The sequence below is a fragment of the Entelurus aequoreus genome, linkage group LG04 (genome assembly GCF_033978785.1).
Source record: "Entelurus aequoreus isolate RoL-2023_Sb linkage group LG04, RoL_Eaeq_v1.1, whole genome shotgun sequence".
In the NCBI taxonomy this organism is placed as follows: Eukaryota; Metazoa; Chordata; class Actinopteri; order Syngnathiformes; family Syngnathidae; genus Entelurus; species Entelurus aequoreus.
In genome coordinates this window covers 17,745,214-17,772,510 of record NC_084734.1, presented here as the reverse complement: position 1 = coordinate 17,772,510, position 27,297 = coordinate 17,745,214, and the positions used below count along the sequence as shown (strand labels likewise).

Genomic DNA, 27,297 nt, shown 5'->3' with positions numbered 1-27,297 from the left:
CTACTGCAAAAACCATAGCCAAATGTTGTCTGTATTGCTGGGATGTTACTGACGTCACGTCTGGCTCAAGTCCGGCCTAATGAACACTGGTGGTGGTCAAGCTAGCTCTGTTTTTAATTGGTACTCTGCGCCATTTAGCCTTTTTCGAAGAAAAAATGCCCTATACTTGTGTTGTTTTCGGCTGTACGAACCGTTCAAATCGTGGAAAGGACAACCATTTTTTCAGAGTTCCTCGAGAAGTTATCAAAAACAACAGAAAAGTGCCAGATGTGTGGAAACAACGAGAAAAGCAGGACACACTCCAGTTCAAGGGATAAGAGTCAAAGAATGCATGCCTTTTCAGGTTTGTTTGATATTATTTTAATGTATATTATTTCCCATTTAAGTATTATCTAGATATTATATGTCTTTTTTAAACACGTTTGCTACGAGTGTTTCAAAAAGCACCAACTCGGCGTGTCTAAATAAAAGAATGAAAATGTGAGCAAAACGTATAAGAGTTAAGCTTTTACCAAAGACAACAACCATAAATTAAGCTTTTAGCACATACACAATGTTGACATCTATAGTTATTTTTTGATAAACACGGGGAAAACACGATACTCGTAAACGGCACTTGCAACAACAAACATGGCGGCTTAGACGCAAAGTTAAGTCATGAAATGCAACCTTACGCGTGCAAAAATGGTGCATATTTATCCGGGAGAGTCTGGATACCAATTTCCTTGACCCAGCCACACACAAAGAAGTCGTAGACCTCCTCCATGCTTTTCCAAGTTTTCATCTGTTTTGTTGTGTAGAATGATGTCTGGAGCACCAGATAGCTCGATATGTCTGGAAATGCGACCAACGTATAATCCTTGATATCACTCGACAAATCTTTTTTTGATAAAGTATAGGGAAACATTCCTTTGCATAGTTAGATTTTTTTGCTTGTATCTGCTTTTTGCAGGAAGATTTAAGCCTCTTTTGAACTCAGATAGCTCATGCACTGATTGCTGTACAACAGACATCTTGACTTGGTCGACCACCACTGGTTTTCACTTCTGGGAAGAAGGCACATGTTGGAACATCAGCTATTGTATGTCAGGAGAGCTCTGTTGTTTTAAATAAATTACTGGAAAGACACTAATCAAAGATCCTTTGCATATATAACATGAGAGTTCTGCTTTTTTAAGCATCTGTTAGTAAAACACCAATTAAATATCCTTAAAAAGCTTTGCTGTTTGTTAGGAGCGACTGCAAAGACACTAGTCAAAGGTCCAGTACATGTCAGGAACCTTTACTGTACTGCAAAGATATTTTAAAGTATATGACAGAACCGCTCTGCTGTTTTTAAGCATGTTTTGCAAAAACACGGCTCAAAAGTCCTCTTTATAAAGAAGAACACCAAATATGGATGTCAGAGGTTAAAAACTGCGCCCACTTACATTTTTCATTAGGAGGCGGAGCTTGTCGATGTTGCCTAGCTGCTGCAAATCAAACAGCGTCAGGTTGAGTTCACAGAGAGTCTCGTAGATCACCGTTTCCAGGGTGATCAGGTCATCGCACAGTAGCTCCAGGCCGGGGATCGCACGCTCTTTCCCGAGGCGCACCAGTGACAGGGCGCAGTCCACCTGGCAGACCACCACAAAGCACAGCACTGTCAGTGGACACTAAGAAGTCCTCATTAGTCACAAAACAATAAAGCTGAAAAGATTGAGACGTCCTGCATAGACAATCAATAAGTTCCCATCAAAAAACGCCTCCAGTCAATCTATGACCGCCTATAATACGCTGGCAGCATGCTAGGCAGATCAATACTGTCACCTGAGGACGGTGGCTGATCTACCAATAGCAGATGGTGTGGTTGGTGTAGCTTCCACCTTTCAGCACACATGCAAGCTCGTCTTGTAAGGATTTAGAGATTGATGAATAAATAAATGTTGCACCAGCTTTTGATCCAAAAAGAGGAACAATCCATTGATGTAAAAATATGCTCTTTTGCAGCTCTCCAGAGATAGATAAGATGTTAAAAACACTCTTGTACACTTAATTACCACCCACACTTTCCTTTTTCATTCTACGCCTGGCAACATCTCGTCTCTTCAAACAAGTATTTTTTATTTTTTTTTACAAATTTTTTGCTTTAATTCAAATTTTTATAATCCTATTTTTCTTTGTCTTTGTACAGCAAAACAAAGTCTTGTTCCTCTACGTATTGGTGCCATTAAAGCCAAGGTGGTTGTCGCTTCTAAAAATTGATTCCTTATTACATTATCGTAGGAAAAAAATTGTCAATTGAAGTAGAAAAGAAAACATGTTAATTTTGTTTTACATTTTAATGCTAAGTAAATATTATTGCAAAATAATCAAACAATATAACATGAAAAAAAGTTGCCATTATGGTGGTTGTGCCTAGAAATGGCTAATATAACCACAAAAAAAATCCACAATTAATTTTCAAGCCAAGGTGGTTGTTTTATATTGAAATTGTTTAGTTTGAACAACATCTGCTTTTTTGATATTTTTCCCAAATAAATTAATTTAAAAAACAATAGTACAAATTAAAAATAGTAATTATAAATCATTTTAAAGTATGTTTATTATGAAAATAATAAAACTATACATAAAGCTATGAATAAACATATGTATATATTCATATATATACCCTATATATACTGTATATACACACACACATATATTAATCACGATTAATCGCATTTTGTTCATAGTTAACAAAATTAATCGTGATTAATCGCAGATAGGTGTCATTTTTCATCATTAATAAGTGCACCTTAGACAGATAATTTTCAGGGGGAGTGGCTTCATATTGCTGCATGACAATGTTTAACCTTCTCTATTAATAAATAAAATGTAATATTGAGCCTGCTAATCCTTCTGTAATTGAGGACTCGACCAGAACATGTCATAAAAGAATTTACACAGTATTTCAGCCAGCCAGAACATTTTGGACCATTTTTCCCATGGTCTGTGAACACACCGTGTCGGCGTGTTGTGTGTCTAGGAGTGAAGCACAGAGGAAATACTTGTTGGAATTGGGCCTGTTGTTAGCATAAAAGTGGCCATAAAAACTAAAAAGACCTAACACCCCCCGCCCGCCCCTCCACATCCCACAAACCGGATTGTAAATAATGTAAATAATTAAATGTCTATACTCTGATGATTATCCTGTGTGATGACTGTATTATGATAATAGTATATATATAGTATATATCTGTATCATGAATCAATTTAAGTGGACCCGGACTTAAACAAGTTGAAAAACTTATTCGGGTGTTACCATTTAGTGGTCAATTGTACAGAATATGTACTGTACTGTGCAATCTACTAATAAAAGCTTCAATCAATCAATCAATGAACGTCATAACTTTGTCGTCATCGATACATTGCTATTGTCTGTCTGTGTGTTTCTTTTCTCCGGTTGGGGCTTTCAAACTGGATACAAGACGTCTTGTAAGGTCCAGTCCAACAGCATGAAAAGCGCTGCCGCAATATGGCAAAATAAAACGTCTCTGCGATCCCAAACTTGCCCATTCTTTGGTGACTGTAGGCGTGTCGTCCTTAACAGTGACACTTTGTCATTTAATGAGGAAGTTTAACTTGTTTCATACACGACTCCCTTATTTCAGCTGTCTCCAGTTCAACACTCATTAGCTAACTTGGCTAACATTAGTAGGTATGGTGACACACCTTACATGACCTACAGTGGCCTAGGATGGACAACCAAGACAATTCTCACAACAGACCACAACTCTTCTTTCAGCTGCCTGACACTTATACATAACTTGCTGTAACCATTTTAGACAACCGAGAGGGTGTAAAATACAATCTATTCAATTTGTTCAATTGACTCATCTTATTTTTAATGCATCTAAAGGATGCAAAAATTAAAGTTAAAGTTAAAGTACCAATGATTGTCACACACACACTAGGTGTGGTGAAATGTGTCCTCTGCATTTGACCCATCCCTTTGTTCACCGCCTGGGAGGTGAGGGGAGCAGGGTGTAGCGGCGGTTGCCGCGCCTGGCAATCCTTTTGGTGATTTAACCCCCAATTCCAACCCTTGATGCTGAGTGCCAAGCAGGGAGGTAATGGGTCCCATTTTCATAGTCTTTGGTATGACTCGGCTGTGGTTTGAACTCACAACCTACCGATCTCAGGGCGGACACTCTAACCACTAGGCCACTGAGTAGGTGGCCACAAAAAGACACAATTCTATTGTCTCTTTTTCCAAAGTGTTTAAATCAGTCCATAGGGTTCAATATGATGTCGGTCCACCTTTTGCTGCTATTACAGCTTCAACTCTTCTGGGAAGGCTGTCCATAAGGTTGCGGAGTGTGTTTATAGGAATTTTCGACCATTTTCCAAAAGCGCATTGGTGAGGTCACACACTGATGTTGGTCGAGAAGGTCTGGCTCTCAGTCTGCGTTCTAATTCATCCCAAAGGTGTTCTATTGGGTTCAGGTCAGGACTCTGTACAAGCCAGTCAAGTTCATCCACACCAGACTCTGTCATCCATGTCTTTATGGACCTTGCTTTGTGCACAGGTGCACAGTCATGTTGGAAGAGGAAGGGGCCCGCTCCAAACTGTTCCCACAAGGTTGGGAGCATGGAATTGTCCAAAATGTTTTGGTATCCTTCCTTTCACTGGAACTAAGGGGCCAAGCCCAACTCCTGAAAAACAACCCCACACCATAATTCCTCCTCCAACAAATTTCACACTCGGCACAATGCAGTCCCAAATGTACCGTTCTCCTGGCAACCGCTAAACCCAGACTCGTCCATCAGATTGCCAGATGGAAAAGCGTGATTTATCACTCCAGAGAACTCTAGAGTCCAGTGGTGACGTGCCATGGAAACCCATTCCATGAAGCTCTCTGCGTACTGTACGTGGGCTAATTGGAAGGTCACATGAAGTTTGGAGCTCTGTAGCAACTGAAAGTCGGTGACCTCTTTGCATTATGCGCTTCAGCATCCGCTGACCCCTCTCTGTCAGTTTACGTGGCCTACCACTTTGTGGCTGAGTTGCTGTTGTTCCCAAACGCTTCCATTTTCTTATAGTAAAGCCGACAGTTGACTTTGGAATATTTAGGAGCGAGGAAATTTCACGACTGGATTTGTTGCACAGGTGGCATCCTATGGCAGTTTCACGCTGGAAATCACTGAGCTCCTGGGAGCGGCCCACTCTTTCACAAATGTTTGTAGAAACAGTCTACATGCCTAAGTGCTTGATTTTATACACCTGTGGCCGGGCCAAGTGATTAGGACACCTGATTCTGATCATTTGGATGGATGGCCAAATACTTTTGGCAATATAGTGTATCAGTTTGGATATTTTTAAGATGAGTGAGCAATTCTGGCATTTTACACGAGGGTAGGAAATAAATCCCATCCACATTTTCACACTCATACTAGTCTAAAACCAGAGACCTGTACTCATTGGGGCTTCTTTTCATCACCTCCTTTGTGATGAAAATGTCCTCACGGGAAGAAACAAGATGGAGAAATGAAGAAGCCAGAAGCGAATGCCTGTTTGGGTGGCTCTCTCAAGTGTGTGTCGCCCTGTGTTTGCACGTATGTGTGTGCACATGAAGCTCAAGTGTCAAGGGACTAAGGGATGGAGCCTCCTGGAGTAACTTGTGAGGAGGCAAAAAGATGAGGAGTTGAGGTCTAATTAAAAAGGAACAAGGGAGGAAAGAGTATTCCTGGAGACTAACAAAGATAAAGACACACACACACACACACACACACGCACACACGCACACACATTTTCACTAGCTTGGTCTCCAAAGGATGATGAAAGATGTGATTACCAAGTTGTCTTTAAAAATGAGCAATGTACCCCCAAATCTCTTCTAGCTTCTGTAAGCTAAGAGCCCAAATATGTCTGAATCCTTGCTATTCCACTCAACACCACAAAGAAGGAGACAAATAAGGAAAGAGATTAAAGAGGATCCCTTAATATTGGGGTTTGGTTGTACCTGTCTGGAGCAAGAGTCGATATCCTGCACTCGGCTGCAGTACCAGTCGGTAAGAAGATGAATGGAAGGACTCGCCGTGCGGAACCTCAGCAGGTCAGGAGAGTCCTCGTAGAGGAATGTGTCATCATCAAACAGGTTCTGGTCCAACACAGCCCTGAGAGACGTCATGACAATTGTCGCTTATGCATCAAAAAGCAGGTCTCTATATTAACTTTTTCTCCTTTGACTTAGACCAAGGGTGTCAAACGTGTGGCCCGCAGGCCGGATCAGGCCTGCTAACAAGATTAATTAGGTCTGTGGGCGGCAAGATGAGTTTGCCAAGTATAAAAATGAGCTGCAATTTTTTTTATGAAAGAAACTGTTGTTCTAAATAAATCCACTGGATATTGCAATAACAATTATGTTGAACAAGCAAACGGTTTACAGCGGGGCCAAGCAAGAGGTACACAGTAAAGCAGGGATGCGGCACCTCCCCCTCGACATAAATGAAATGCAAAACCCGACATTTTACGTCCTCCGCTTCAAACACATTGTGCTCTGCCACCCTCATTGCACCAAAATGTCTTCGTAAAAAAGAGAAAAGTGAACGCAGAGTGTAATTCAACCCTCTTAAGTAGGGTCCGTGTGCATCACGGCCATACATTTTTCGTTTGCAATAAAATAATAATTCAACATAAAAAACAACTTTCCACGTTTTTGGTTGGATAACAAAAAACAAAAAAATGGAAAACAGATCGTTGACCATTATGCAAAAATTGTTATCCGAATTTATTAATGTGTTTGAAAATTGAACATGGGAATTAAAACAGTGTGGATTGCACATGTGCAGTGTCTCTCCTCGTGAGTGGCCCGGAACAACAACAGAAGAAGAAGACAAAGAACGGCGTCAGTGTTGTCATAACAATTTTGTCGCGGTCAAGACTTCTTTAATGTCCAGAAACAAAGAAGTGACACATTTTATTGGTTGTCTATCGAGCAGACGAACATCGCTCTTCTTCTTCTGTTGATGTTCCGGGTCACTCACAGACAAAGATACGCATGTGCAATCTACCAGAGCTCCAAACATTGAAAGTAGAGTAGAGAAAATTGTTTTCCACTCGCTGTTTTAATTACTATTTTAAAACACATTAATACATTTTAATAATGAATAACGATCCTTTTTCCGTTTTTTTTGTTTTTTATTATCAAACCAAAAAAAGGAGGAAAATTAATTTTTATGTTAAATAATTTTTCTATTCAAAAAATGGATGGCCGCGACATACACAGACTGTATTTGATACCTCAAAGAGTTTTTATTATCCATCCATCCATCCATTTTCTACCGCTTGTCCCTTTTGGGGTCGCGGGGGGTCGCTGGAGCCTATCTCAGCTGCATTCGGGCGGAAGGCGGGGTACACCCTGGACAAGTCACCACCTCATCGCAAGGCGAGTTTTTATTATTTATTATCTATTTAGTATTTTCTTCAATCCCACATAAGCTTTGACTTAAAGTTGAATGGCTTTGTAGATACGCTGAGACAAAGTCTAAGTTGTCCTTTGTTGTGTTTTAGAAATTAACTTGAAGTGTTTTGTCTAGAGGATTAGTTGTGATATGTACATTTTAAGAATGTGCTTGTTCTATTTTTGGCCTTAATAAAAACAAAGAAAATTAATTTAAGTTGTCTTTATTTTGAAATTACTTTGCCATGATTTTACTAGTCCAGCCCACTTGGGAATATATTTTAATCCATGCAGCCACTGACCTAAAATGAGTTTGACAATCCTGATTTAGACGATTTACACTTGATAATTTAGGTTCTGAATTTAGAAAAAACACATTATGGAGATGTGGCCATCAGAAAATTGGGCCATCAAAAAATTGCTTATTTTTGTTTAACAGATCAAAAAAAGGCTTTCCTTAGTGCAGTGTTGTGTCCATAGTGCAGCCCAAGGGCCATTTTTGGACTAGATTTTGTTTTCCATTTTCCATTTGTGTAACATAAATATAAAGTAAGTTATTATTACAATTATTAATGAGATATATTATTAGTAGAGGTGTGATATACAATATCTGATATTGTATACCGATCTGATATCTGCAAAAATACCAAGTATGGGATTATATTGCATTGCATCTAAAATCTCCGATATCAGCTCTGATACAAGCAGTCCTGCAGCATGTTTAATTGTGTAAAGATGGACAGCCAGTTAACATCTAAATGTCCTCCAATAAGCACACAAGGTTGGTATTTTCTTGTATTTTAGTCAAGCCATTTACAAAAGGTAAACATGGTAGGATATAGGCTACTAGGAATTAGAAGCTACACAACAGCCAAACACACAATAGCGCACAACAAGCTAGACATACTGTACGTAAAAGGTGTCATTTTTTTAATTAAACAATATCGCAGTCTAAAATACCACATTTGTACTATTTCTATATACTAAATGAAGAAACAAATGTACTTAGCACTGCCTTGTCTGGCTTCTATGATGTACTCATTCAGTGGACTCAGGACATGGCACACTGCACGAAATCTGATACATTTGCATACACACAAAGCAGACAAGAAGGTCTATATTGGCACTATATATGATCAGGAAATGTGCAAATTCAAAGATTTTTACTTAAGACAAAACAATTGTAATCGTATAAAAATACATTTATAACACGGCTTAATGAACAAACATAATATATTTTTAATTATTATTTTCTTATTTTTTTATCAAAACAAGTGAGGCCTACCGCACAAAACTGGTAGCCACCTGTTTATAGCGGCCACAAAAAAAATTATATAATAAAAGGAGATACAATGAAGGCCGTTTTGTTGTTGTTTTTTCTTTTAACCGGACGCATTTGGAAATTAGAAAATTGAGCCCAAAATTTAGTTTTGGATTAAAAAAACATATTACCTGTAAAGACTACTTTACGCAAATAAAAAGACACATGAAAAATGTGGTGATACATGCTTTACATTTGTCAGCCACCGCATGTATTACAGCATTAGTTTATGTTGGACATCCTAAGTCTGTCTTTCTATCTTAGAACCCAGAAGAGAGAGGGAGCATGTGAAAGTGTAAAACCCAATATCACAGTGTAGCAGTAACAAGCGCTAATTAAATCAAGCAGTAAACGAAGCCGGCCTCTCCAATAGCACAAATTGGCAGTGTAGCAAGACGGAGCATTACTTTGTTATGACTCTGTTTCACATTTGAATGATAATAGGCTGTCTGTTACCACAATGATGCCAGAGAAGGCATGCTGTCTGTTTGGAGCAGGAATTGTAACATACTGTTACAAAGACACGTTCATTTGTGTACAATGATATCAATGCTAAAAGGTTTACCTGCACTCCTCTGCCTCACACCAGTCCATTTCTCTGTGTCTCTGCTCGTCCCAGGGGATCAGAAACAAATCGTCTCGCTCGTTCAGGCTGCGAAGGAAAGCATGTAGTGGATATTATATACTATTGATGTTAACATGGATATACTTCAGAGTAGTCAGTGCACAGCTTGTCAAGCAATATAGATTTAATGTCAACACAGTCATGATTGTGTAAATGGCTAAAACCACAAGTGAGTCACAAGATGATTATGTTTAGGTGGAAACACAGTAAACCAAGGCTATTCAATTGAACTGTTTTGCCACATGTCTAGAAAGCTAAGGACTGGGGGGGGCGGACTTCTTTTATTTTAAAAAACAGCATCCTCTGTAGTAATAATTTCGGAAATTAATAGCCCTGTTACGCAAAATACAAGTGTTCACGGCAGTGGACGCTGGCGTTAAGGAGGTTAAAATGTCTGTAAATATGTTTACACTGGTCCACTGAATCTCTCTATACAACAGGAGCGCTTTCGTCTTTTTAGAAATTTGCTGCAAAAATGTTAAGGTCCCAAGTTGAACTTGAGGGCCGGTCTGGTGACATTCACGGGCAGCCAGTTAAATAGCCATTTAATAAAACCATTCATCCATCGTCTTCCGCTTATCCAAGGTCGGGTCGGGGTGTTAGCAGCCTAAGCAGAAAAGCCCAGGCTTTCCTCCTCCCAGCTACTTGGTCCAGCGCACCTGGGGATTCTGAAGCGTTCCCAGGCCACATGGGAGACATACATTAGTCTCTCCAACATGCCCTTGGTCTTTCCCGTGTCCTCCTTCTGGTCAGACATGCCCTAAACACCTCCACAGGGAGGCATCCGTGGGGCATTCTGACCAGATGCCCAAACCACCTCATCTGGCTCATCTCGATGTCGAGCAGCAGCTTTACGCTGAGCTTCTTCCGAATGACAGCTTCTCACCCTATGCCTCACCACCAACAGAGAAAACTAATTTAGGTCGCTTGAATCTTGTCCTTTTGGTAATAACCCACAGAACGTAGATCGACCGTTAAATTGAGAGCTTTGCCTTCCGGCTCAGCTCCTTTTTCACCACAACGGACCAATGCAGGGTCCGCATCACTGCAGAAGCTGCACAGATCCACCTGTCGATTTCACGATCCACTCTACCCTCACTCGTGAATAAGACCTCGAAGTACTTAAACTTCTCCACTTGGGGCAAGATCTCCTACCCAACCCAGAGATGGCATTCCACCCTTTTCCAGGCAAGAACCATAAACTGACTTGGAAGTGTTGATTTTCATCCCAGTCGCTTCACACTCAGTGCAAACCGATCCAGTGAGAGCTGAAGATCCTGGACGGATGAAACCAGCAGGACCACATCATCCGCAAAAAGCAGAGACCTAATCCTGCAGCCACCAAAGCGAATCCCCCTCAACGCCCTGAGGGGGCCTAGCAATTCTGAATTACTGAATCACCACAAATTTTGGAACACATCTGACAAACTTGTGAATCATCACTTTTTAACAGGCAATGCGCAATTTTCTTCTTGTATACCTTAACACTCAAGCACTTTAGCACCTGAGCACTTTAGCACTCTTACACTTAAATCCAATTTTCTATGGTCCCTTTAGTTGCCGGTCTGTCATGAGTAATTTGGTTTACTGTTTAATAGTTTTTTTTAGTCCTATTGTATTTTCTATTATTATTGTTGTACATCGCCTTGTTGTCTTGATTTTGGTGCGGTTCTGTTTTTATGTGGTGGCATTAAAGGCCTACTGAAATTAATTTTTTTTATTTAAACGGGGATAGCAGATCCATTCTATGTGTCATACTTGATCATTTCGCGATATTGCCATAGTTTTGCTGAAAGGATTTAGTACAGAACATCGACAATAAAGTTCGCAACTTTTGGTCGCTGATAAAAAAAACCTTGCCTGTACCGGAAGTAGCGTGACGTCACAGGTTGAAAGGCTCCTCACATTTCCCCATTGTTTACACCAGCAGCGAGAGCGATTCGGACCGAGAAAGCGTCGATTACCCCATTAATTTGAGCGAGGATGAAATATTCGTGGATGAGGTACGTGAGAGTGAAGGATTAGAGTGCAGTGCAGGACGTATCTTTTTTCGCTCTGACCGTAACTTAGGTAAAAGGGCTCATTGGATTCCACACTTTCTCCTTTTTCTATTGTGGATCACGGATTTGTATTTTAAACCACCTCGGATACTACATCCTCTTGAAAATGAGAGTTGAGAACGCGAAATGGACAATCACAGTGACTTTTATCTCCACGACAATACATCGGTGAAGAACTTTAGCTACGGAGCTAACGTGATAGCATCGTGCTTAAATGCAGATAGAAACAAAAGAAATAAGCCCCTGACTGGAAGGATAGACAGAAGATCAACAATACTACTATCAGGAGACACAGAACCAAACACTGGACCTGTAACCACACGGTTAATGCTGTGCCGCTTGTCGAAGCCTAGCAATGCTGTTGCTAACGACGCCATTGAAGCTAACTTAGCTACGGGACCTCGTCAGAGCTATGATAAAAACATTAGCGCTCCACCTACGCCAGCCCTCATCTGCTCATCAACACCTGTGCTCACCTGCGTTCCAGCGATCGACGGCGCGACGAAGGACTTTACCCGATCATCGATGCGGTCGGCGGCTAGCGTCGGATAGCGCGTCTGCTATCCAACTCAAAGTCCTCCTGGTTGTGTTGCTGCAGCCAGCCGCTAATACACCGATCCCACCTACAGCTTTCTTCTTTGCAGTCTCCATTGTTTATTAAACAAATTGCAAAACATTCACCAACCCAGATGTCCAGAATACTGTGGAATTTTGCGATTAAAACAGAGCTGTTTGTATTGTGATACAATGTGTCCGAATACTTCCGTTTCAACCATCGACGTCACGCGCAAACGTCATCATACATAGACGTTTTCAAACGGAAGTTTCCCGGGAAATTTAAAATTGCACTTTATAAGTTAACCCGGCCGTATTGGCATGTGTTGCAATGTTAAGATTTCATCATTGATATATAAACTATCAGACTGCGTGGTCGGTAGTAGTGGGTTTCAGTAGGCCTTTAATTGCCGCATGGACGAAAGATGGAAATCAGCCATTGGCTACAATCTTACTTTTATATGTATCAATATGTGCTTTCCTTGTTTTTCTTAAATACAGTTAAAGTCAAAGCATGTGTGTGTAAATGTTGAGCAAGATTGGTTTACAAACATAGATGCCATCAAGCAAAACATCTTACTTACATAAAAACTAATTATCCATAAGTTATTGGGCATCAGCCTGATGCTTATAAACTTTGAGAATATATGTATTGCATATATTTTAGCATGCCTTCCAAAGCATTTAGACCCACAGGGGGCGCCACTAATATCCTTCAGATTTAATGGCTGATGCTGTCTCAAAAAGGGTGGCCATAAAAGCCCAGTGAAGTTCTCCAAGTGCAGGAAGCAACAGATGGTAAATTTGGATGGAAGAAGCCTCAAAACATAAAGTCAAAGAAGATTTGGGAGGGGAGCAAGCGTTCCGCCTGGGTTGTAAACCCTTGATTTATGTTTCTAGACACCGTGTTAGTATGCAGTCTGACTTCTAAAATCTGTGACACATCTGAGGAAGATCAATTGGGAGCAGACACCAAAAGGAGTAATGAATGTTGTAACAATTTTACCTTGAAAAAAAAGCTCCAAACTCAAACACAAACGAAAACAAAGTAGAAACAAAGTAAAAGTGTACAAATCAGTTGTCAAAAGTTTGTTCTAATAATAAGTCCATAATAATATTATATTATAATAATACTAAAACAGGGTCTCTGCAGGTTTCAACATGTAAAATTTAAGATTTTAAGACCATTTCACATCCATACGGACAAAAAATACAAGGACAAAGTCAAATCAGAGGTCCAGAATTCATTTTAAGTACCGTATTTTTCGGGCTATAAGGCGCACTTAAAATCCTTTTTTTTCTTCTCAAAACCCAACAGAGCGCCTAATGTATGGAATAATTCTGGTTTTGCTTACCGACCTCGAAGCAATTTTATTTGGTATATGGTGTAATGATAAGTGTGACCAGTAGATGGCAGTCAAACATAAGAGATACGTGTAGGCTGCAATATGATGGCAATATGACTCAAGTAAACAACACCAACTAAATCGTTGAACTTTTACTTACCCATCTTATGCAAGTCATTTGGCTTTGCTGTGGGCTTTCGTTAAGTTTTCTCCGCTGCTATGTTTAGCTGTAACAACACACCGCTGCGCGCACAGCACACTAGCTGGTGGTGCTCGATAAATTCTGACGGGTCAGCACAGCCTACTCTAGTTCCGTTTTGTAGCTACGTTTTAGCATCCTCAAAAATCCAAACATTTAAAAAGCAAGATTGAAGTTTATGCATGTTTTAAATAAAGGTAACGTCAATAGATTTTTAAGACCTTTCAAAATCGCATTTAAGACCTTTTATGAGATTTTAGGAGAATTTTACACATTTTAAGGCCTTAAATTCAAATTATTGGATTTAAGACTTTTTTAGACATTTTAAGACCCCGTGGATATCCTGTAAAAGTAATACTGTACTAAAATTAATTCCTTAAAAATACTAAAAATAAAACAGTACTAAAAATAATTCCTTAATATTACTAAACACATTTTGTAAATTATAATACCATACTTAAATAACAACAAATATATTTCTTCAAATAATATAGCAATACTAAAAATACTTTCTAAATAATAATAAAAATATATTTTTTTAAATCCTTAATTAAACTAGAAAAATCCTAAAAAGAATACTAAAAAATATTGAATCTCAAAAATTGATGACACTAATAATCACAACAATGAAGATTAATTAGGAGCAAACACCAAAAGTGAGTACAGTAATGATTGTTGTAGCACTTCTTCCTTAAAAAAAATTATCCAAACTCCAACACAAACGAAGACAAAGTGAGAACGAATAGAGTTAAAATGATCTTTTTTGTGACATGGAGTACACTGTGTGTGAATGTTAGAGTGTGAATGCTTGTCTCTCTGTCTGTGTTGACCTGCGTTCAGGTGGCGACTTTTCCAGAGTGTGTGTACCCTGCCTTCTAGCTGGGATAGGCTCCCCCTATACCGCGCCCCAAGAGGGACAAGCAGTAGAAAAATGGATGGATGGATGTGTACACACCAAATGTCTGTTCTAATAGGTCCATAATAATATTAATAATGAAAAAAATACAGTACTAAAAATCATTCCTGAAAAATTAAAATTAAAATTCCCAATTATAGTAAAATCATCCATCCATCCATCCATCCATCTTCTTCCGCTTATCCGAGGTCGGGTCACGGGGGCAGCAGCTTAAGCAGGGAAGCCCAGACTTCCCTCTCCCCAGCCACTTCGTCCAGCTCCTCCCGGGGGATCCCAAGGCGTTCCCAGGCCAGCCGGGAGACATAGTCTTCCCAACGTGTCCTGGGTCTTCCTCGTGGCCTCCTACCGGTCGGACGTGCCCTAAACACCTCCCTAGGGAGGCGTTCGGGTGGCATCCTGACCAGATGCCCGAACCACCTCATCTGGCTCCTCTCGATGTGGAGGAGCAGCGGCTTTACTTTGAGCTCCCCCCGGATGGCAGAGCTTCTCACCCTATCTCTAAGGGAGAGCCCCGCCACCCGGCGGAGGAAACTCATTTCGGCCGCTTGTACCCGTGATCTTGTCCTTTCGGTCATAACCCAAAGCTCATGACCATAGGTGAGGATGGGAACGTAGATCGACCGGTAAATTGAGAGCTTTGCCTTCCGGCTCAGCTCCTTCTTCACCACAACAGATCGATACAGCGTCCGCATTACTGAAGACGCCGCACCGATCCGCCTGTCGATCTCACGATCCACTCTTCCCTCACTCGTGAACAAGACTCCGAGGTACTTGAACTCCTCCACTTGGGGCAGGGTCTCCTCCGCAACCCGGAGATGGCACTCCACCCTTTTCCGGGCGAGAACCATGGATTCGGACTTGGAGGTGCTGATTCTCATCCCAGTCGCTTCACACTCAGCTGCGAACTGATCCAGCGAGAGCTGAAGATCCTGGCCAGATGAAGCCATCAGGACCACATCATCTGCAAAAAGCAGAGACCTAATCCTGCAGCCACCAAACCAGATCCCCTCAACGCCTTGACTAGAAATTCTGTCCATAAAAGTTATGAAAAAATCAGTAAAATCATATTCGAAATAATTCCTTAATAATAATACTACTAAAAATAATTCCTAAAGAGTTATTTTTTAATCATAAATGATAATACTGAAATGTTTTTGAATATTATTACTAAAAAATAATAATTTTCCAAGTGAACTTCAATGAGCAGAAAACCAAAAGTGATTCATGATTGTAATGTAATAATGGACACTTCTTTTTCTTTAAAAAAAAAACAAAAAAAAACTGTGACACAGTGGGCAAAAGGTATCTTGAAAAGCAAAACTAGTTAGAAAAATGTTGGGTAAATATTCAATGCAATATTGATAGGTGGGGAATGAATAACTCAGCACGACTAATCTACTTCCTATCAGACGGAGCAAGACCGAAAAGGGAGAACAAAGTTTCTCCAAGTTTTCAGCTGAATGCACACACAACCTGATCAATAATCACAGGGGAGGAGGTTGGTTGTGTGTAAGAATGCTGAGAAGTCAATGGCGTGAGTCGTCTGCTTCATTCAGAGCTCATAAGCTGTGGCCCGCAGCGAGCCGAGCCATGATGGATGCTCACTGCAGAACCACCAAGACACATCACCTACATACTAAACTCACACAGTGCTCATAAAAAAGGTAAGAAGTCTGTCCATGCATGTGTGTGTTGGCCATAACTAATATTAATGAGATTGTGGCCTTCGTGGCCTGTGGTGGACTATGCACTTTGTGTAATTGTACAGTAGAAAAGAGGTGGAATAAATGTCAGAAAGCAACTGAAGAAAATTGGAGCGCACTACTCGCCTGTAAATAGCAGGGGCTCTGTTGACCCAACTAGTCATCTACCAGGGAGCATCTGTCATAACTTATATTTATTCTGTTGTAACTAGCAACCGGTGGATGAGCAAGTTAATTATGTTCCTTCTGCCATTTAGAGGGAGACATTTTAATTGTTCTGCTTATACAATGTCTCCTCTTCCATCACCTTCAGCACTGGCTCCTCCCTAGGTATGTGTGCTGAGCCTCCTCCTCTTCACACGACTGACTTATGACTGCACTGCTAAACACTCCTGCTGTCCTTTTGTCAAGCTTGCGGATGACACAGCAGTAGTGGGACACATCACAGACAACGATGAGTCTGAGTACAGAGAGTAAGGAGAACATCTGGTGCATGGATTGGTGCAAAATCAACATCCTTTGCATCGATGTAAAGCAGGCCAAGGAGAAGTCAAACACCTTCTCCCCTGCATATCGGAGCAGCTGATGTGGAAACGGTCTACAGCTTCAGGTATCTTGAGGTTCATCACTCCAGTGACCTCACCTGGAGCTACGACACTTCCTGTCTGGACTAGGGAGCTCAGAACCAGCATAACTGTGTGGCAGAGCTGCTGTAAAACTGATGAGAGGAAGCGTGGTGAATGCTGATCAAAGGATCGTGGAGAGCAGCCTTCCCACCACCACAGATATCTTCATCAGCAGGTGCAGAGAGAGGGCTGCCTGCATCACCAAGAATCCCACCCACACTGCACACCAGTTTTGACCCCCTCCCTTTAGACAGGAGGCTGTGGCGCATCTGGAATAGGACCCCCAGAATGTGGAACAGCTTCTTTCCAGAATCTGTTTGACTGCTCAACTCTGATGGTGCTATGCACAAGGAACACTAAACTCACACATATACCAACTGGGCTGAACTGGGCTTTTATTTGGTTTAGTTTGCTGTCATTGTTTTTAACTTCTATTTAAACTACATGATCCCAATTTATTAAACTTTATTAGTTATTATATTCTATTTGTAATATATTCCTATTGACCTATGCTATTTAAAAGCTACTCTATATCCTATTCTACTTAAAGATGACCTATTTAACAAAACCAACTTTACCTTACCAATTGGTACCCGTTTTTGTGTATTTGGGACATGCATATGTCCCGAATATTAAAAAATCAAACCATCGAAGCATGGCACAGATATTTATAAAATAATTTCACCTTCATTTATACTTCCTCCAAACTAGCCGTTTGGAATGTGGCCAATTTGTGACGTTTTTCCAAATGTGAAGTTAGCGGGTGTCTCCATATATGGTATAGATTTACCCGAAGAGCTTTGCGCAAGTCCGCCATTGTGGGCCAAAACTGAAGTCCATAATTTCCTTCTTTTTCTCTATCCTCATGCATCCTCCGCTGTGTCCATTACTAATACAAAGTATAGTTCAAACTTATATCTGTCAGTAGACTCGATATGGAAGGGCTAAAAACTAAAACACGGCGGGAGGGGAGATGACACAGTTGAAGTGGAGGCACATAAATAAGATCGCTCACAAAACAGCACATCCTGAAGTGACAGTCAAAAAGCGGCTTGAAGACGGTCTGCAAAACATAATCTATGCAAACAAATTAGTTATTAAGAAAAGTTTAATTATTGAAACAATTGTGGTAAGAGTATATTTTTAAAAATACACCATATTATATATCCATCCATCCATCCATTTTCTACCGCCTGTCCCTCTCAGGGTAGCGGGGGCACTAAAAATAATTTCTGAACCAATCAATTAATATTCATTATGGACTAAAATAATTGTTGTCAAAAAAAATTTAAAAAACATTTTTTTTTATTGATTTAATTATACCAAGCAATTTTAAAATATTACAATAACTCAATAATGAATTTACTCCATATTTAATTAAGATAATATACTAATATGATATCATATAAAATAGTATAATATAATATAAAAAAATATGATCAAATATAATAAGTTAAAATAAATAAGAAAAAAGAACAATTAATCAATAATGAATTTAATCATTACAGGACTAAATTAATGTATTGATATAATACAATATAAAAAAAATATTAGAAAATATAAGTGAAACAAATCAATAAATAATTGATTAAAAATAATTGTTAAAATATACATATATACATATTAGGGTTGTAGGGTATACCGGTACTAATAAACTACCGCGATACTAATTAATTGAAATCAGTACTATACTGCCTTTTAAAAATACCAGTACTGTTCTTTCATCTGAATGCCAATGTGCGGCGGTGACTACAGAGCCGAGGCGCATAATGTTGAGTGTGTCAAAACGCACACACACAGGGCATACAAGCAAAAACATTGTGGAGAGGAAGAATGGCAAAAAAAACAACAATTCTACTTGTTAATAAAGAGGGTATGTGAAGCGCAATATGGTGGTGTTGGGGTTTCAAAACAAACGATAAAGGTGACGCTATCAACATGGAGGCGCCGCCCTGCAAGTGCTGCTTTAAAACACGCCTCGCCAAACGTGGCAATTAGTATGACCACCGTTGCTTCAAACTTAGGTAAATATTCAAACAGTAAGCATTCAGATCTGCACAAGGAGTTACAAATAGTGACTGGTAATAATGTAGTTGTTACACCTGTCCTGCTGTTCAGCTCCAATGCCGACCGTAGTCGAGGAGCACAGGGCAGCTGTTCCTTCCAGGGCGGATGTTTTCGTCAGGGGTAACACACTTCACTTTACCCTGCAATGGGTCTGCTAAGCTCCGCTTTCGGGTCAGGATGACAAGGCCGCCGATTTGTCGCAATCTGGTTGCTTTATTGTTAGTTTTGCAGGACAAAACCGGACCCCTTCATCCTTCTACTGCGCAGTGCACGGGGCTCTTTCTCTCTCTCTATTTACTCGCCCACTCACTCACTGACATCACTCAGTCAACACATTGCCATTCTCGCAAACACAAACATGTTACTCTCATAAGTTAACCAGCTCCCCTGCTGTGCACATATAGATATTAGGGGGACGGCATGGCGCAGTTGGGAGAGTGGCTGTGCCAGCAACTGAGGGTTCCTGGTTCAATCTCCACCTTCTACCATCCTACTCACGTCCGTTGTGTTCTTGAGCAAGACACTTCACCCTTGCTCCTGATAGGTCCTGTTTAGCGCTTGCATGGCAGCTCCCGCCATCAGTGTGTGAATAAATGTGGAAATAGTGTCAAAGCGCTTTGAGTTCCTTAAAAAAGAAAAAAGGTGGAAAAGCGCTATACAAGTATAACCCATTTACCATTCGAACGCGCACACAGCTGCTTGGCTTGATGCCAAATATTAGGAGCTAAGACCGCCCAATTAGCGTCAACTAATGCAAGTGAAATGACATTGCTACAATTTGTGTTTTATCTTTAACAATGTGTGTTTTACCTGCTACATGGATAAATTGTTTTGTTTTTAGGACTTACTAAAATTTAATTTTTCTTAAAGCACAGACCAGGAGTGGCAAGCATTAATCATGAAGCATTTATTATAATGTCAATAAAGATATTTATTATAGTCTAATCTAATCTTTGATTATAGAAGACTATATGTAATATGGAAAATTGTAAATTGTTATTTTCCTTTATTTGGAAAAGTATAGAAAACTATCGATATACATTTTGGTACCAGTACCAAATTATTGGTATCGGGACAACCCTAATACATACCTACATATATACATATATATGTATATATACATACATACATACATACATTACATACTGTACATACAAAACCCCAAAAAACTGTGAAGTTGGCACATTGTATAATTCGTAAATAAAAACAGAATATATTGATTTGCAAATCCTTTTCAACTTATATTCAATTGAATATACAGCAAAGACAAGGTATTTAATGTTCGAACTAAAAAAATATGTTTTTTTTTTGCAATAAGCATTACCTTATAATTGAATGGCAGCAACACACTGCAAGAAAATTGGCACAGGGGCATTTTTACCACTGTGTTACATGGCCTTTCCTTTTAACAACACTCAGTAAAAGGTTTGGGAATTGAGGAGACCAATTTTTTTAAGCTTTTCAGGTGGAATTCTTTCCCATTCTTGCTTGATGTACAACTTAAGTTGTTCAACAGTCCGGGGTCTCCGTTGTGGTATTTTAAGATTTATAATGCGCCAAACATTTTCAATGGGAGACAGGTCTGGACTACAGGCAGGCCAGACTAGTACCCGCACTCTTTCACTATTAAGCCACGCTGTTGTAACACATGGCTTGGCATTGTCTTGCTGAAAAAAGCAGGGGCGTCTATGATAACGTTGCTTGGATGGCAACATAAGTTGCTCCAAAACCTGTATGTATCTTTCAGCATTAATGGTGCCTTCACAGATGTGTAAGTTACTCACGCCTTGGGCACTAATACACCCCCATACCATCACAGATGCTGGCTTTTTTAACTTAGCGCCTATAACAATCCGGATGGTTCTTTTCCTCTTTGTTCCAGAGAACACGACGTCCACAGTTTTCAAAAACAATTTGAAATGTGGACTCGTCAAACCACAGAACACTTTTCCACTTTGCATCAGTCCATCTTAGATGAGCTCGGGCCCAGCGAAGCCGGCAGCGTTTCTGGGTGTTGTTGATGAATGGTTTTTGCTTTGCATAGTAGAGTTTTAACTTGCACTTACATATGTAGCGACAAACTGTAGTTACTGACAGTGGTTTTCTGAAGTGTTCCTGAGCCCATGTGGTGATATCCTTTACACACTGATGTTGCTATTTGATTCAGTACCCAGTGGATTGGCAGACCGGGGTGGTGGTTCCTCTCTTTCGTTCCAAATATCGTGGGATCACACTACTCAGCCTTCCTGGTGAGGTCTACTCAAGTGTACTGGAGAGGAGGCTACAGCGGATAGTTGAACCTCGGATTCAGGAGGAGCAGTGTGGTTTTCGTCCTGGTCGTGGAACTGTGGACCAGCTCTATCCTCTCGGCAGGGTCCTCGAGCGTGCATGGGAGTTTGCCCAACCATTCTATATATATATATATATATTTAGTGGACTTGGAGAAGGCATTCGACCGTGTCTCTCAGGGAGTCCTGTGAGTAGTGCTCAGAGAGTATGGGATATCGGCTGTCTGATTGTGGCGGTCCGCCCCCTGAATGGCCTTTAACTGTGCTACTTTTGTTGACAACATTGAATATGTAAACTTTGACAGCGTAGTTTTTTCCTCTGCTTGTTGTGGCTTTAGCTAGCATTCATGCTAGTATGGAGCAATCGGCGTGAGCAGAGCAGCAGCACCAGCTGACCGGCAGCACCCATCACTGCTTGCTTAGGACGGTGACTGCTGAATGCTGTCACCTCAGAGTCTCCAAGACACAAAAAAGTCTCCACTGGATTTATCGTTAGTAGCTGTTTACAAAAAAATTTGCCAAGAGGAGTGGCAACACTGTCTGCGCTATCTTCGAGTACGTGTTTCGCTTTAAGATGGTATTTTAAATGTGAGCCGATGATAAAAACATTTGTCGCTGCAATACCAATAAATTACCCTAGTTTTATATGAAATTCTGTTTTGACGCGAAATGGGCCGGCCCTCCTCGCAATCACAGACCGTGTAACAAATGCGCGTGTCCTCCGGTGTAAGCCTTCGCTTTAATCTTCATTCAAATTTGATAACGCGATAATTTATTTGTATTAATCACATGTGTTAACCTGTTAACGTTGCAAGCTACCTTTGTCGTGTAGCTTATTGTGTAGCTTGCTACAATTCTCTGGGGATAGCTTCCCCTGTAGCTGAGCTACATTTAATCGAGATTAACTTGTAACTTAGCTTCCTACATTTTCCAAGTAGCCTGCCCATCACTTGGTGCGGTTTTGAACATCTTGTGGAAAAAGCACCCCTCAAAGCAACAGCTTTATGGTGGCTTGCCAGCTCTGTCAACTACAATTTAAAAACAACGCTTGAGATTTGCCGCCATTGTGAGTAATACTGCTATGGACACCAACACACGGCAACACCGGAGTTGGCCGACCAAGGACATCCTACATTCATCAAATTGCACATGATGCCAACTGTAAAGCTGATTATCTGAAAGCACTGATTGAAGATCAGGAGGAATGGTGAAAGAGTTGTTTGTGTGACTGCATAGCGAGCAAGGAGGTACTCACCAGGCTTCAGGCAGCAGGACCATGTATTCGTGTGGAGAAGTGGTTTCTGGAAAGTTGTAAAGGATGGCTAAACGATGCTGGAGAAGCTCTGCCCCATGATATGTAAAAAGGATGTCAAGAGCCTGCATGTTGCTCTCCTGTAGACGGAAAACACAATAATGAGGGTGCTTTTGGTAGGGAAAACATGACAGAAAAGTGAACTTCACCCTGGCGTAGTTTCTAGCTGACAACACAATATTTTGACTACGGAACTTCTTGAAAAACTCTGCGTCGTATTTCTGCTCGGCTGCATGAGGACCTCCAAGTATCTCCTGGAGAGAAAACAACAACAATATTGTAAAACTCAAAAATAATACTGTATGTATTCCATTGGCAAGCTGCCAGAAGCTAATTATGTGTCTTCATACCTCCATTACAGCAAATAAACTTCATATTCAAGTTTCTTAAGAATCATTAATAAGTAACATTACTACTGGCGGATGAGGCTATACATGTTACACACCAAGAGCAAGTCGAGAGCAGGCATGCTAATAGCTTAGCTAACCGCTGAGCTAGTTTGAAATAACAACGAGAAAAAGATGCTTAGTAAAGTTTAAGAAGTGAAGATGGTTGCAGGAGAAAGTATGCAGATATTAACAGGAAATTAACAAGTAGATCAGGGGTGTCAAACTCAAATACAGAGTGGGCCAAAATTTAAAACTGAACAAAGCCGCGGGCCAAGGTTGAACAAATTAACCTTTTAATAGGGACCCAAACAAGTTTTGCATTGAATATTGAACAAGCAAGGCTTATATAACTTTATAGTGACATGCAAAATCGAGTTTCAAATAATAATAATAATTAAAAAATATCAATGGCATATCAAATACCATTTAAATAAAAATTGAATGCCTCTTTTCTATATGCAGCCTTCTGAGGTAAATATCAACATTAACTTTTTCCACAGGCTAATAAATTTGAAAATAAAATAACAATGAATAAACCAACCATTCAGGACTTTAAACTGCTCAGTTTGCAACACACTGATCTAATCTGATGTGCCCAAGCCAGATACCTGCCATCTTTTCTTGGATGCTAGTTCATTAATGTCGGGGCTCAGGCTTTGGGCTGAGGCAACCTTCATTATCGAACGAAGGTGTTCATCAGTCATTATATCTCGTGGTCCACCTGGACCACAGTCTTGGGGGCGTGCTTTAAAGGCACTGCCTTTAACGTCCTCTACAAGCTGTCGTCACGTCCCCTTTTCATCCATTCTAACAACGTGCCGGCCCAGTCACAAGAAATGTGCGGCTTCTGTACGCACACACACGTGAATGCAACGCACACTTGATCAACAGCGATACACGTTACACTGAGGGTTGCCGTAAAAACAACTTTAACACTGTTAGAAATACAGGCCACACTGTGAATCCACACCAAACAAGATTGACAAACACATTTCGGGAGAACATCCACAATGTAACACAACATAAACACAACAGAACAAATACCCAGAACCCTTTGCAGTACTAACTCTTCCGGGACGCTACAAAATAAACCCCCGCTACCACCAAACCCCGCCTCCCAAGCCCCCCCCCCCCACACACACACACACACACACACACACACCTTGTAGCGTCCTGGAAGAGTTAGTGCTGCAAAGGAATCTGGGTATTTGTTCTGTTGTGTTTATGTTGTGTTACGGTGCGGATGTTCTCCCGAAATGTGTTTGTCATTCTTGTTTGGTGTAGATTCACAGTGTGGCGTGTATTTCTAACAGTGTTAAAGTTGTTTATACCACCCTCAGTGTAACGTGTATCGCTGTTGATCAAGTGTGCGTTGCATTCACGTGTGTGTGCGTACAGAAGCCGCACATATTATGTGACTGGGCCAGCACTCGTTGGACTGGATGAAAAGCGGACGTGACGATTTTCGGGAGGGGCACTGAAATTTGGGAGTCTCCCGGGAGGGTTGGCAAGTATGAGAATTAGCGGTGAATGCAGTATTACCGCGGCACCACCGCTGTATATAATCGGCGGGCCAGCTCTAGTGTTAATTTGATATCGCCTCAAGGGCCAAGTGAAATTACACGGGCCGCGGGCCAGAGTTTGACACCCATGAAGTAAATCAATAAGAGTTACAGATATTTTAATACAACAAAAGTTGCTGTGTCAGCATTGTCACAGTCAATACAAAACATCTAAGAGAAGGGCAGATCGATACATAAATTGGTGGCGTCGACATCAGACGCGGCATCAGTATGTAATAATAATAATAATGGATTAGATTTATATAGCGCTTTTCTAGACACTCAAAGCGCTTCACAGAGAAGTGAGAACCCATCATTCATTTTTACAACTCATTCATTCATCATTCATTCTCCGGTGTGAGCGGCACCGGGGGCAAGGGTGAAGTGTCCTGCCCAAGGACACAACGGCAGCGATTTTTTGGATGGTAAGAGGCGGGGAGCGAACCTGCAACCCTCAGGTTTCTGGCAAGGCCGCTCTACCCACTACGCCATGTAATCGATACAAAAGTAATAAGATACTGTAGATATTTTTATTTTCTCAACTTTGTCGTTTTTGTACTTGTTTACAAACTCAGGGAATAACTCCTTGCACAAAGGAGGACTTTGAGGGCAAAACCCAAAGGATTTAAATGAGTAATGAATATATTATTATTTTGTTTATTAATGTGTAGTTATTTAGCTCTTGACTTTGTTTTGTTCAAACAACTGTATGTAATAAAAGATAATAAGGAAGTAGTTTAAACATTGTGTTGATATTGTGGAAATTTAAAAAAAAAAAAAAAAAAAAAAAAAAACACAAGATTAAAGATTAAAGATTAAAGTACCAATGATTGTCAAACACACACTAGATGTGGTGAAATTTGTCCTCTGCATTTGTCCCATCCCCTTGGGGAGCAGTGGGCAGCAGCGGCGCCGCGCCCGGGAATCATTTTGGTGATTTAACCCACTTACAATTAGTGCACCAACCCAAAAAACCTCCCTCCCCCTTTTACACTCATTCGCACAAAAGGGTTGTTTCTTTCTGTTATTAATATTTCTGGTTCCTACATTATATATCAATATAGATCAATACAGTCTGCAGGGATACAGTCCGTAAGCACACATGATTGTATTTCTTTATGACAACCCCCCCCAGCCATCAGATTATATGGGGACGATTGACACCGCATGTCTCCAAAGTTACGGGTAAATTGAGAATGTTTTGCTTTTAGGTTTAACCTAATTTTTACACGAATATGACTGTTAAGAATGTTTACAAAGAAAGCATTGTATGTAGGAGAACAGACACATTTTCATGGTGATTTGTTTTTCTATGTAAAGCTGTCGTGTTTATTCAGCTGCAGCCTTCTTGGGAGAATATACTGTAAGTGTATTAAATATGCACACACATATGTGTTGAAAACCCTCTGGAACAAGGTGTGTTTGTGTGTGTATAAAGTATACAATAGTATTTGAAGGAGCCATGCATAGCAGACTATTTGTGCTGATAAAAACCCCAATATAATATTCATAGACAGTCAGGGAAAAATGGCACCGGAGCAAGAAGGAATGTGACAAGCGCTGCGGTTACCATGACGATGTCCGAATAAAAGGAGAGCGCGAGAAGACTGGCTTGAATATATCTAGCGGGCTCAAATCTCTCATCTCTCCTTCACGGTGCGTGGGAACTGCGCCATGTGGAGATTTATGAAGGGTGGCGAGGGGGAAAAAGGTGGCTGTGTTCACATTAGTCATCCTAAATCCAAAGTAAGACAATTTCTAATATTATCAGCAACTTCTTTTTTACACACAAATAAATATAATACAGCAGGAGAATTAAATACGACAATAAATTATCATGTATGGTGATGTCAACACTATTCTGCAATATATGTATTTAATTTATTGTTAACGAGCATGTTGCTTCATCCACTGTATATGTACATTTTATGTAAACAAAGGATAGTCAAAATACAATGAATAGGTTTGAATCATGTTAAAAATTCACAATAAACAACCACACGTGCACTAAAACAATTCAACAAGTCCAAAAAGGAGTACCATAGTAATAGTCAAAGCTTAAATCCTGCATTTATTTATCCTGCAATTCATTTTTAATCATAGCATCTAAATAGTATTTGTATTTTATATTTATTTAATTTTTTTCTTTACCACTTCTTATTTTTTCTTCTATCACGCCAAATTTACAGAAAAATGAAAGAAAATTATTATTTTTGTCTTTAAAAATCCACCCCATCCAAAGTAGTTCAATACATGCTAAACAAAATAGAATTAAAGTTAAAATTAAAGTACCAATGATAGTCACAAACACACTAGGTGTGGTGAAATTACTCTCTGCATTTGACCCATCCCCTTGATCACCCCCTGGGAGGTGAGGGGAGCAGTGGGCAGCAGTCGTGGCCGCGTTCTGGAATCATTGTGATGATTTAAACCCAATTCCAAACCTTGATGCTGAGTGCCAAGCAGGGAGGAAATGGGTCCCATTTTTATAGTCTTTGGTATGACTCTGCCGGGGTTTGAACTCATGACCTACTGATCTCAGGGCGGACACTCTAACCACAAGGCCACTGAGCAGGCTAAACAAAAATGTTATCTGTATTAGTATGATAGCTTCTTATGACCAAAACGACAAGATCACAGGTTCAAGCAGCCGAAATAAGTTTCCTCTGTCCGGTGGTGGGGCTCTCCCTTAGAGATGGGTCAGAAGCTCTGTCATCCGGGAGGAGCTCAAAGTAAAGCCGCTGCTCCGCCACATCGAAAAGAGCAAGATGAGGTGGTTCGGGCATCTGGTAAGGATGCCACCCGGACACCTCCCTGGGGAGGTGTTTAGGGCACTTCTGACCGGTAGGAGGCCACGGGACCACCCAGGACACGTTTGGGGAGACTATGTCTTCCGGCTGGCCT

At 40.5% G+C, this 27,297-nt stretch overlaps 1 protein-coding gene across 1 annotated transcript in view; it reads right to left on the bottom strand.

Annotated features, from left to right (window-relative positions):
* LOC133648154 (NBAS subunit of NRZ tethering complex-like) overlaps positions 1-27,297 on the bottom strand; it is a 279,054-nt gene that overhangs the window by 84,453 nt on the left and 167,304 nt on the right. The window contains exons 9-13 of the mRNA XM_062043936.1: positions 22,592-22,696; positions 22,386-22,522; positions 9,311-9,397; positions 5,985-6,138; positions 1,431-1,616 (exon numbers count right to left, since the gene is read on the bottom strand). Coding sequence (XP_061899920.1) covers positions 1,431-1,616; positions 5,985-6,138; positions 9,311-9,397; positions 22,386-22,522; positions 22,592-22,696 — 669 coding nt within the window. The remainder of the gene's footprint in view (positions 1-1,430; positions 1,617-5,984; positions 6,139-9,310; positions 9,398-22,385; positions 22,523-22,591; positions 22,697-27,297) is intronic.